The sequence below is a fragment of the Salmo trutta genome, chromosome 37, assembly GCF_901001165.1.
Source record: "Salmo trutta chromosome 37, fSalTru1.1, whole genome shotgun sequence".
Lineage (NCBI taxonomy): Eukaryota > Metazoa > Chordata > Actinopteri > Salmoniformes > Salmonidae > Salmo > Salmo trutta.
Genome location: NC_042993.1, coordinates 742501 through 755735, shown reverse-complemented (window position 1 = coordinate 755735; position 13235 = coordinate 742501). Strand labels below are relative to the sequence as shown.

General features: G+C 42.5%; 1 protein-coding gene across 8 annotated transcripts in view; it reads left to right on the top strand.

The window, feature by feature from the left end:
- Positions 1–13235, top strand: part of atp8b2 (ATPase phospholipid transporting 8B2) — an 80991-nt gene that overhangs the window by 45840 nt on the left and 21916 nt on the right. For all 8 annotated transcript variants that reach the window (XM_029737654.1, XM_029737656.1, XM_029737653.1 and 5 more), the window contains 5 exons: positions 4086–4120; positions 5175–5334; positions 7036–7224; positions 10486–10601; positions 10840–11004. In XM_029737654.1, the coding sequence (XP_029593514.1) occupies positions 4086–4120; positions 5175–5334; positions 7036–7224; positions 10486–10601; positions 10840–11004 (665 nt within the window). The remainder of the gene's footprint in view (positions 1–4085; positions 4121–5174; positions 5335–7035; positions 7225–10485; positions 10602–10839; positions 11005–13235) is intronic.

The window sequence follows — 13235 nt, the reverse complement described above, 5'->3', positions numbered from 1 at the left end:
ATCAGATTTAAGGTGGGTATACTACATATATACTACAGTCTATCAGATTTAATGTGGGTATACTACATATATACTACAGTCTATCAGATTTAATGTGGGTATACTACATATATACTACAGTCTATCAGATTTAAGGTGGGTATACTACATATATACTACAGTCTATCAGATTTAATGTGGGTATACTACATATATACTATAGTCTATCAGATTTAAGGTGGGTATACTACATATATACTACAGTCTATCAGATTTAAGGTGGGTATACTACACTATATACTGCACGATATATAACACTATATACTACAGTCTATCAGATTTAAGGTGGGTATACTACACTATATACTGCACCATATACAACACTATATACTACAGTCTATCAGATTTAAGGTAGGTATACTACACTATATACTACAGTCTATCAGATTTAATGTGGGTATACTACATATATACTACATTCTATTAGATTTAATGTGGGTATACTACATATACTACAGTCTATCAGATTTAAGGTGTGTATACTACATATATACTACAGTCTATCAGATTTAAGGTGTGTATACTACATATATACTACATTCTATCAGATTTAATGTGGGTATACTACATATATACTATAGTCTATCAGATTTAAGGTGGGTATACTACATATATACTACAGTCTATCAGATTTAATGTGGGTATACTACATATATACTATAGTCTATCAGATTTAAGGTGGGTATACTACATATATACTACAGTCTATCAGATTTAATGTGGGTATACTACATATATACTACAGTCTATCAGATTTAATGTGGGTATACTACATATATACTACAGTCTATCAGATTTAAGGTGGGTATACTACATATATACTACAGTCTATCAGATTTAAGGTGGGTATACTACATATATACTACAGTCTATCAGATTTAATGTGGGTATACTACATATATACTACAGTCTATCAGATTTAAGGTGGGTATACTACATATATACTACAGTCTATCAGATTTAATGTGGGTATACTACATATATACTATAGTCTATCAGATTTAAGGTGGGTATACTACATATATACTACAGTCTATCAGATTTAATGTGGGTATACTACATATATACTACAGTCTATCAGATTTAATGTGGGTATACTACATATATACTACAGTCTATCAGATTTAAGGTGGGTATACTACATATATACTACAGTCTATCAGATTTAAGGTGGGTATACTACATATATACTATAGTCTATCAGATTTAATGTGGGTATACTACATATATACTACAGTCTATCAGATTTAATGTGGGTATACTACATATATACTACAGTCTATCAGATTTAAGGTGGGTATACTACATATATACTACAGTCTATCAGATTTAAGGTGGGTATACTACACTATATACTACAGTCTATCAGATTTAATGTGGGTATACTACATATATACTATAGTCTATCAGATTTAAGGTGTGTATAATACACTATATACTACAGTCTCTCAGATTTAAAAAACTGATACAAATACACCTTATGGAACAGCAAGGACTGTGAAGAGTCACACACACAGGTACAAACACATACAACATACACACAACATACACACTATACACACAACTTAGACACTATACACACACGTACACAGTATACACACATGCACTCTATACGCACACGTACACCTGGATTGTGTGTAGTAGTAGAGTAGTGGCCTGAGGGCACACGCTTAATGTGGTGTGAAATCTGTTGTTAAATGTATTTTAATGTTTAAAAATTGTATTATAATGTATATTACTGCCTTAATATGTGATGGACCCCAGGAAGAGTAGGTGCTGTCTTGGCAGGCACTAATGGGGATCCATAATAAACCCCAGGAAGAGTAGCTGCTGCCTTGGCAGGCACTAATGGGGATCCATAATAAACCCCAGGAAGAGTAGCTGCTGCCTTGGCAGGAACTAATGGGGATCCATAATAAACCCCAGGAAGAGTAGCTGCTGTCTTGGCAGGCACTAATGGGGATCCATAATAAACCCCAGGAAGAGTAGCTGCCACCTTGGCAGGAACTAATGGGGATCCATAATAAACCCCAGGAAGAGTAGCTGCTGCCTTGGCAGGAACTAATGGGGATCCATAATAAACACCAGGAAGAGTAGCTGCCACCTTGGCAGGAACTAATGGGGATCCATAATAAACCCCAGGAAGAGTAGCTGCTGCCTTGGCAGGAACTAATGGGGATCCATAATAAACCCCAGGAAGAGTAACTGCTGCCTTGGCAGGAACTAATGGGGATCTATAATAAACCCCAGGAAGAGTAGCTGCTGCCTTGGCAGGAACTAATGGGGATCCATAATAAACCCCAGGAAGAGTAGCTGCTGCCTTGGCAGGAACTAATGGGGATCTATAATAAACCCCAGGAAGAGTAACTGCTGCCTTGGCAGGAACTAATGGGGATCTATAATAAACCCCAGGAAGAGTAGCTGCTGCCTTGGCAGGAACTAATGGGGATCTATAATAAACCCCAGGAAGAGTAGCTGCTGCCTTGGCAGGAACTAATGGGGATCCATAATAAACCCCAGGAAGAGTAGCTGCTGCCTTGGCAGGAACTAATGGGGATCTATAATAAACCCCAGGAAGAGTAACTGCTGCCTTGGCAGGAACTAATGGGGATCCATAATAAACCCCAGGAAGAGTAACTGCTGCCTTGGCAGGAACTAATGGGGATCTATAATAAACCCCAGGAAGAGTAGCTGCTGCCTTGGCAGGAACTAATGGGGATCTATAATAAACCCCAGGAAGAGTAACTGCTGCCTTGACAGGAACTAATGGGGATCTATAATAAACCCCAGGAAGAGTAACTGCTGCCTTGACAGGAACTAATGGGGATTCTAAATAAACCCCAGGAAGAGTAGCTGCTGCCTTGGCAGGAACTAATGGGGATCCATAATAAACCCCAGGAAGAGTAGCTGCTGTCTTGGCAGGCACTAATGGGGATCCATAATAAACCCCAGGAAGAGTAGCTGCCACCTTGGCAGGAACTAATGGGGATCCATAATAAACCCCAGGAAGAGTAGCTGCTGCCTTGGCAGGAACTAATGGGGATCCATAATAAACACCAGGAAGAGTAGCTGCCACCTTGGCAGGAACTAATGGGGATCCATAATAAACCCCAGGAAGAGTAGCTGCTGCCTTGGCAGGAACTAATGGGGATCCATAATAAACCCCAGGAAGAGTAACTGCTGCCTTGGCAGGAACTAATGGGGATCTATAATAAACCCCAGGAAGAGTAGCTGCTGCCTTGGCAGGAACTAATGGGGATCCATAATAAACCCCAGGAAGAGTAGCTGCTGCCTTGGCAGGAACTAATGGGGATCTATAATAAACCCCAGGAAGAGTAACTGCTGCCTTGGCAGGAACTAATGGGGATCTATAATAAACCCCAGGAAGAGTAGCTGCTGCCTTGGCAGGAACTAATGGGGATCTATAATAAACCCCAGGAAGAGTAGCTGCTGCCTTGGCAGGAACTAATGGGGATCCATAATAAACCCCAGGAAGAGTAGCTGCTGCCTTGGCAGGAACTAATGGGGATCTATAATAAACCCCAGGAAGAGTAACTGCTGCCTTGGCAGGAACTAATGGGGATCCATAATAAACCCCAGGAAGAGTAACTGCTGCCTTGGCAGGAACTAATGGGGATCTATAATAAACCCCAGGAAGAGTAGCTGCTGCCTTGGCAGGAACTAATGGGGATCTATAATAAACCCCAGGAAGAGTAACTGCTGCCTTGACAGGAACTAATGGGGATCTATAATAAACCCCAGGAAGAGTAACTGCTGCCTTGACAGGAACTAATGGGGATTCTAAATAAACCCCAGGAAGAGTAGCTGCTGTCTTGGCAGGACCTAATGGGGATCCATAATAAACCCCAGGAAGAGTAGCTGCTGCCTTGGCAGGAACTAATGGGGATTCTTAATAAATACAAATCGAACAATACACACACAAATCAGATCAAATCAGCACTGTCCTGTTCCCCCAGTCAATGTTGTAGATGTCCTTGTGGTGCTGGGTAACTCTGAGTCTAAGTGTGAGTGTGTTCTATTGTCAGGTGAGGTGATCGACCCGTTGGGAGCACAGCCAAAGGTGAGCAGGCTAACGTAATACTAACAGTATGACTAACAACACAACATACTGTTCAGCTTGCTCTCTGTGGCAATGACATCACTCTGGCACTGTGCACTTTGCTCTTTGACCATAGGTGAATACAAAGCATAGTTTCTAATGGTGAATACTACAACTGTCCTCCTTCCTCTCTTCCCCCTTCTCTGTCTGCCCTTCTCTGTCTCCCCTTCTCTGTCTCCCCTTCTCTGTCTGCCCTTCTCTGTCTCCCTTCCCCTTCTCTGTCTCCCCTTCTCTGTCTCCCCTTCTCTGTCTCCCCTTCTCTGTCTCCCCTTCTCTGTCTCCCCTTCTCTGTCTCCCCTTCTCTGTCTGCCCTTCTCTGTCTGCCCTTCTCTGTCTCCCCTTCTCTGTCTGCCCTTCTCTGTCTCCCCTTCTCTGTCTGCCCTTCTCTGTCTCCCCTTCTCTGTCTGCCCTTCTCTGTCTCCCCTTCTCTGTCTGCCCTTCTCTGTCTCCCTTCCCCTTCTCTGTCTCCCCTTCTCTGTCTGCCCTTCTCTGTCTCCCCTTCTCTGTCTCCCCTTCTCTGTCTGCCCTTCTCTGTCTCCTCTTCTCTGTCTCCCCTTCTCTGTCTCCCCTTCTCTGTCTCCCCTTCTCTGTCTGCCCTTCTCTGTCTCCCCTTCTCTGTCTCCCCTTCTCTGTCTCCCCTTCTCTGTCTGCCCTTCTCTGTCTCCCCTTCTCTGTCTCCCCTTCTCTGTCTCCCCTACTCTGTCTGCCCTTCTCTGTCTCCCCTTCTCTGTCTCCCCTTCTCTGTCTCCCCTTCTCTGTCTCCCCTTCTCTGTCTGCCCTTCTCTGTCTCCTCTTCTCTGTCTCCCCTTCTCTATCTCCCCTTCTGTCTCCCCTTCTCTGTCTGCCCTTCTCTGTCTCCCCTTCTCTGTCTCCCCTTCTCTGTCTCCCCTTCTCTGTCTCCCCTACTCTGTCTGCCCTTCTCTGTCTGCCCTTCTCTGTCTGCCCTTCTCTGTCTCCCCTTCTCTGTCTCCCCGTCTCTGTCTCCCCTTCTCTCTCTCCTCTTCTCTCTTTCCAGAGGCTAGACTTCTCCTCCTTCAACCCCCTGGCTGACCCTGACTTCTGTTACTATGACAACGGTCTGCTGAAGTCGGTGAAGCTGGGAGACCTTCACAGCCACGAGTTCTTCCGGCTGCTTTCCCTCTGTCACACCGTCATGAGTGAGGAGAAGAAGGAGGGTGAGAGATAGCGGGATAGAGGGAGGAATAGAAGGAGAGGGAGGGTGAGAGAGCGATAGAGGTAGGAATAGAAGTAAGGTAAGAGAGAGCGAGATAGAGGGAATGAGGGTTAGATAGAGATAGAGGGAGGATGAGAGAGAGAGAGGGTTATAGAGGGATAGAGGGAGGGATGGAAGGAGGGTGAGAGAGAGGGATAGAGGGAGGAATAGAAGGAGAGGGAGGGTGAGAGAGCGATAGAGGTAGGAATAGAAGTAAGGTAAGAGAGAGCGAGATAGAGGGAATGAGGGTTAGATAGAGATAGAGGGAGGATGAGAGAGAGGGAATGAGGGTTATAGAGGGATAGAGGGAGGGATGGAAGGAGAAGGAGGGTGAGAGAGGGGTAGAGGAAAAGAGAGGGAGGGAGAGATGGGAGATGAGGAGAAATAATTTGCTTTATTAAGTTGAACTTGTAATTATAGTCCATGTTTTTAAAGCTGCAATATGTCACTTTTTGGGCAACCCAACCAAGTTCACATAGAAATGTGAGTTATTAATTTGCTCATTGAAAGAAGAAAGTCTATGTGTGCTACATTTATGCTTCCTGTTCTTAAGTTTTGTTTTGGCGTCTTTTACTTTCGGTTTTGTACACCAGCTTTAAACAGCTGAAAATACTATACAGAACAAAAATATAAACTCAACAATTTAAACTATGTTACTGAGTTACAGTTCATATAAGGAAATCAGTCAGTTGAAATAAATTCAAAAAGCCCTAATGTATGGATTTCACATGACTGGGCAGGGGTGCAGCCTTGGGTGGGCCTGAGAGGACATAGGCCCACCTACTTGGGAGACTGGCCCACCCACAGGGGAGCAAGGCCCAGCCAATCAGAATTCATTTTTCCCCACAAAAGGGCTTTATTACAGACAGAAAATCAGCTGTCCGGGTATCTGGTCTCAGACGATCTCGCAGGTGAAGAAGCCAGATGTGGAGGTCCTGGGTTGGCGTGGTTACACGTGGTCTGCGGTTGTGTGGCCGGTTGGACGTACTTCCAAATTATAAAACGATGTTGGAGGAGGCTTATGGTAGAGAAATGAACATACAATTCTTTGGCAACAGCTCTGGTGGACATTCCTGCAGTCAGCATGCCAATTGCACGCTCCCTCAAAACTTGAGACGTGTTGTGTGACAAAACTGCACATTTTAGAGTGGCCTTTTAATTTCCCCAGCACAATAATCATCTAATGATCACCCTGTTTAATCAGCTTCTTGATATGTGACACCTGTCAGGTGGATGGATTATCTTGGCATAGGACAAATTCTCACTAACAGGAATGTAAACAAATTGATGCACAACATTTAAGAGAAATAAGCTTTTTATGAGTATGGAACATTTCTGGGATCTTTTATTTCAGCTCATGAAACATGGGACCAACACTACATGTTGCGTTTATATTTTTGTTCAGTGTATATTTTTTGTTGTTTCAAATATATTTCAAAGCTATTTAGATGGTATAATGATTCTCTACACTATGCATTGCTTGTTTTGTCACATAAACTGAAATTAGGCAAACCATGAAATGGAGGAGTGGTTTTTGCATAGTGCATCTTAAAAGCATGTTGTATTTTGTGTTGACCTACATGTATAGAATGTGTTTAATAGATACTGTATTCTCTGTCTCCCTCTCTCTCTCTCTCTCTCTCCCCCACTCTGCCCCCTCTAGGAGAGTTGATGTATAAGGCCCAGTCTCCAGATGAGGGTGCGTTGGTGACAGCAGCCAGGAACTTTGGTTTTGTGTTCCGGTCTAGAACCCCTGGTACTGTCACTGTGACAGAGCTGGGCCGACCCGTCACATACACACTGCTGGCCATCCTCGACTTCAACAACATCCGCAAGAGGATGTCCGTTATAGGTATACATATGCATGCATACGCACTCACACAAGCACGCACACACCTTGACATACAGTAGACACACACACACTCACCAAACACACCTTGACGTAGTGCACTTCAGCAACTTACGCAAGAGCAAAATAAAAAAATAAACGGGAAAATATCTTTGAATAAAACATACTGTACAACATTATAAATCTATGACATTAAAATGCCTATTTACTCTGTGTCACGGCTGTGTGGAGAGACGGACCAAGGCGCAGCGTGCTCTGAGTTCCACATCTTTATTTTTGTGAAACTTACAAAACAAAAAGGAAATAAACAACGAACCGTGACGACAGAGGTGCTACATGCACTAACTCAAAACAAGATCCCACAAAAACCAGTGGTGAAATGGCTGCCTAAATATGATCCCCAATCAGAGACAACGATAAACAGCTGCCTCTGATTGGGAACCATACCAGGCCAACATAGAAATAAAACACCTAGATAACCCACCCTAGTCACACCCCGACCTAATCAACATAGAGAATAAAAAGGCTCGCTATGGTCAGGGCGTGACACTATGTTTCATCTGACTGCACAATCCACTGTCTCATCAGCCCAGCCAGGCAATTTATAAACTTGATCTCCACTATAAAAAGCATCTAGACATTATCTCACATTTCTTTTAGTCTAACATTTAGTTAGTGTGTCTGCAGTGCGTAACCCAGATCATATTAAAGTATGTCTCTGTCTGTGGTGCATAACCCAGATCATATTAAAGTATGACTCTCTCTGCAGTGCGTAACCCAGATCATATTAAAGTATGACTCTCTCTGCAGTGCGTTACCCAGATCATATTAAAGTATGTCTCTGTCTGTGGTGCGTAACCCAGATCATATTAAAGTATGTCTCTGTCTGTGGTGCGTAACCCAGATCATATTAAAGTATGTCTCTGTCTGTGGTGCGTAACCCAGATCATATTAAAGTATGTCTCTGTCTGCAGTGCGTGACCCGGATCATATTAAAGTATGTCTCTGTCTGCAGTGCATAACCCAGATCATATTAAAGTATATCTCTGTCTGCAGTGCGTAACCCAGATCATATTAAAGTATGACTCTCTCTGCAGTGCATTACCCAGATCATATTAAAGTATGTCTCTGTCTGTGGTGCGTAACCCAGATCATATTAAAGTATGACTCTCTGCAGTGCGTTACCCAGATCATATTAAAGTATGTCTCTCTCTGCAGTGCGTAACCCAGATCATATTAAAGTATGACTCTCTCTTCAGTGCGTAACCCAGATCATATTAAAGTATGACTCTCTCTGCAGTGCGTTACCCAGATCATATTAAAGTATGTCTCTCTCTGCAGTGCGTAACCCAGATCATATTAAAGTATGACTCTCTCTGCAGTGCGTAACCCAGATCATATTAAAGTATGACTCTCTCTGCAGTGCGTTACCCAGATCATATTAAAGTATGTCTCTCTCTGCAGTGCGTAACCCAGATCATATTAAAGTATGTCTCTGTCTGTGTTGCGTAACCCAGATCATATTAAAGTATGACTCTCTCTGCAGTGCGTTACCCAGATCATATTAAAGTATGTCTCTGTCTATGGTGCGTAACCCAGATCATATTAAAGTATATCTCTGCCTGCAGTGCATAACCCAGATCATATTAAAGTATGTCTCTGTCTGTGGTGCATAAACCAGATCATATTAAAGTATGTCTCTGTCTGCAGTGCATAACCCAGATCATATTTAAGTATGTCTCTGTCTGTGGTGCGTAACCCAGATCATATTAAAGTATATCTCTGCCTGCAGTGCATAACCCAGATCATATTAAAGTATGACTCTGTCTGTGGTGCGTAACCCAGATCATATTAAAGTATGACTCTCTCTGCAGTGCGTAACCCAGATTATATTAAAGTATGACTCTCTCTGCAGTGCGTAACCCAGATCATATTAAAGTATGACTCTCTCTGCAGTGCGTAACCCAGATCATATTAAAGTATGACTCTCTCTGCAGTGCGTTACCCAGATCATATTAAAGTATGTCTCTGTCTGTGGTGCGTAACCCAGATCATATTAAAGTATGACTCTCTGCAGTGCGTAACCCAGATCATATTAAAGTATGTCTCTCTCTGCAGTGCGTAACCCAGATCATATTAAAGTATGTCTCTGTCTGTGGTGCGTAACCCAGATCATATTAAAGTATGACTCTCTCTGCAGTGCGTTACCCAGATCATATTAAAGTATGTCTCTCTCTGCAGTGCGTAACCCAGATCATATTAAAGTATGACTCTCTCTGCAGTGCGTAACCCAGATCATATTAAAGTATGACTCTCTCTGCAGTGCGTTACCCAGATCATATTAAAGTATGTCTCTCTCTGCAGTGCGTAACCCAGATCATAGTAAAGTATGTCTCTGTCTGTGGTGCGTAACCCAGATCATATTAAAGTATGACTCTCTCTGCAGTGCGTTACCCAGATCATATTAAAGTATGTCTCTGTCTGTGGTGCGTAACTCAGATCATATTAAAGTATGACTTTCTCTGCAGTGCGTTACCCAGATCATATTAAAGTATGTCTCTCTCTGCAGTGCGTAACCCAGATCATATTAAAGTATGACTCTCTCTGCAGTGCGTAACCCAGATCATATTAAAGTATGACTCTCTCTGCAGTGCGTTACCCAGATCATATTAAAGTATGACTCTCTCTGCAGTGCGTTACCCAGATCATATTAAAGTATGTCTCTGTCTGTGGTGCGTAACCCAGATCATATTAAAGTATATCTCTGCCTGCAGTGCATAACCCAGATCATATTAAAGTATGTCTCGGTCTGCGGTGCATAACCCAGATCATATTAAAGTATGTCTCTGTCTGTGGTGCATAACCCAGATCACATTAAAGTATGTCTCTGTCTGTGGTGCATAACCCAGATCATATTAAAGTATGTCTCTGTCTGTGGTGCGTAACCCAGATCATATTAAAGTATACCTCTGCCTGCAGTGCATAACCCAGATCATATTAAAGTATGACTCTCTGCAGTGCATAACCCAGATCATATTAAAGTATGACTCTCTCTGCAGTGCATAACCCAGATCATATTAAAGTATGACTATCTCTGCAGTGCGTAACCCAGATCATATTAAAGTATGACTCTCTCTGCAGTGCGTAACCCAGATCATATTAAAGTATGACTCTCTCTGCAGTGCGTAACCCAGATCATATTAAAGTATGACTCTCTCTGCAGTGCGTAACCCAGATCATATTAAAGTATGACTCTCTCTGCAGTGCGTAACCCCGAGGGGAGGATCCGTCTATACTGTAAAGGAGCTGATACTCTGTTGTTTGAGAGGCTCCACCCCTCCAACCATCACCTGATGAACATCACAACAGATCACCTTAATGTGAGTTACACACACACACACACACACACACAATCAGACACACAAAGAGACACAGAGACACACACACACGTGCATATACACACAATAATAATCAGAGTTCCTATTCAGCCTATCACAGCTCTCTTTTATGCAAGTAACACCACTGCCCTCTGGTGGTTAAATGTTTTCCTGCACACTACTCCAGCCATCAGGAGATGATTGATTGTTTATCAATTCTTCGATTCACTTGTGTGTCTAGGAGTATGCTGGGGACGGTCTGCGGACCCTGGCCCTGGCCTACAGAGACCTGTCAGAGGAGCAGTGGGAGGAGTGGTCAGAGAGACACCGCCAAGCAGACAGAGCTACAGACTGTAGAGAGGACAGACTGGCTGACATATATGAACACATAGAACAGGACATGATGGTATCACGCTGTGTGTGTGTTTGTCTGTGTGTGTGCAGGGCGGAGGGTGTCTGCGTGTGTGTCTGCGTGTGCATGTGTGCATGTGTGTGTGTGAGCACGTGAGCACGTGTGTTCTCTCTGTAACATCATTGGCACCAAAATACATTTCAATCAACTTGTGTAACTGGCAATAAAGTTATATTCTACTCTGCTCTATTCGATTTGGCTCTATTCTACTCTTCTCTATTCTATTCTTCTCTATGCTCTATTCTACTCTGCTCTATTCTACTCTGCTCTATGCTCTATTCTACTCTGCTCTATTCTACTCTATGCTCTATTCTACTCTATTCTACTCTATTCTACTCTGCTCTATTCTACTCTGCTCTATTCTACTCTGCTTTATGCTCTATTCTACTCTGCTCTATTCTACTCTGCTCTATGCTCTATTCTACTCTGCTCTATGCTCTATTCTACTCTGCTCTATTCTCCTCTATTCTCTAATCTACTCTGCTCTATTCTACTCTGCTCTATTCTACTCTGCTCTATGCTCTATTCTACTCTGTTCTATTCTACTCTGCTCTATGCTCTATTCTACTATGCTCTATGCTCTATTCTACTCTGCTCTATGCTCTATTCTACTCTGCTCTATTCTACTCTGCTCTATGCTCTATTCTACTCTATGCTCTATTCTCCTCTATTCTCTATTCTACTCTGCTCTATTCTACTCTGCTCTATTGTACTCTGCTCTATGCTCTATTCTACTCTGCTCTATTCTACTCTGCTCTATTCTACTCTCCTCTATTCTACTCTGCTCTATGCTCTATTCTACTCTGCTCTATTCTACTCTATGCTCTATTCTACTCTATTCTACTCTATTCTACTCTGCTCTATTCTACTCTCCTCTATTCTACTCTGCTCTATGCTCTATTCTACTCTGCTCTATTCTACTCTCCTCTATTCTACTCTGCTCTATGCTCTATTCTACTCTGCTCTATTCTACTCTCCTCTATTCTACTCTGCTCTATGCTCTATTCTACTCTGCTCTATTCTACTCTGCTCTATGCTCTATTCTACTCTGCTCTATTCTACTCTGCTCTATTCTACTCTGCTCTATGCTCTATTCTACTCTGCTATATTCTACTCTGCTCTATTCTACTCTGCTCTATTCTACTCTGCTCTATTCTACTCTGCTCTATTCTACTCTATGCTCTATTCTACTCTATGCTCTATTCTACTCTGCTCTATTCTACTCTGCTCTATGCTCTATTCTACTCTGCTCTATTCTACTCTGCTCTATTCTACTCTCCTCTATTCTACTCTGCTCTATGCTCTATTCTACTCTGCTCTATTCTACTCTGCTCTATTCTACTCTATGCTCTATTCTACTCTGCTCTATTCTACTCTGCTCTATTCTACTCTGCTCTATTCTACTCTGCTCTATGCTCTATTCTACTCTGCTCTATTCTACTCTCCTCTATTCTACTCTGCTCTATTCGATTTGGCTCTATTCTACTCTTCTCTATTCTATTCTTCTCTATTCTTCTCTGCTCTATTCTACTCTGCTCTATTCTACTCTGCTCTATGCTCTATTCTACTCTGCTCTATTCTACTCTGCTCTATTCTACTCTGCTCTATTCTACTCTCCTCTTTTCTACTCTGCTCTATGCTCTATTCTACTCTGCTCTATTCTACTCTGCTCTATTCTACTCTGCTCTATTCTACTCTGCTTTATGCTCTATTCTACTCTGCTCTATTCTACTCTGCTCTATTCTACTCTGCTCTATGCTCTATTCTACTCTGCTCTATGCTCTATTCTACTCTATTCTACTCTATACTCTATTCTACTCTGCTCTATTCTACTCTGCTCTATGCTCTATTCTACTCTGCTCTATTCTACTCTGCTCTATGCTCTATTCTACTCTGCTCTATTCTACTCTGCTCTATTCTACTCTGCTCTATGCTCTATTCTACTCTGCTCTATTCTACTCTGCTCTATTCTACTCTGCTCTATTCTACTCTGCTTTATTCTATTCTGCTCTATTCTACTCTGCTCAATGCTCTATTCTACTCTGCTCTATTCTACTCTGCTCTATTCTACTCTGCTTTATTCTATTCTGCTCTATTCTACTCTGCTCTATGCTCTATTCTACTCTGCTCTATTCTACTCTGCTCTATGCTCTATTCTACTCTGCTTTATTCTATTCTGCTCTATTCTACTCTGCTCTATGCTCTACTCTGCTCTATTCTACTCT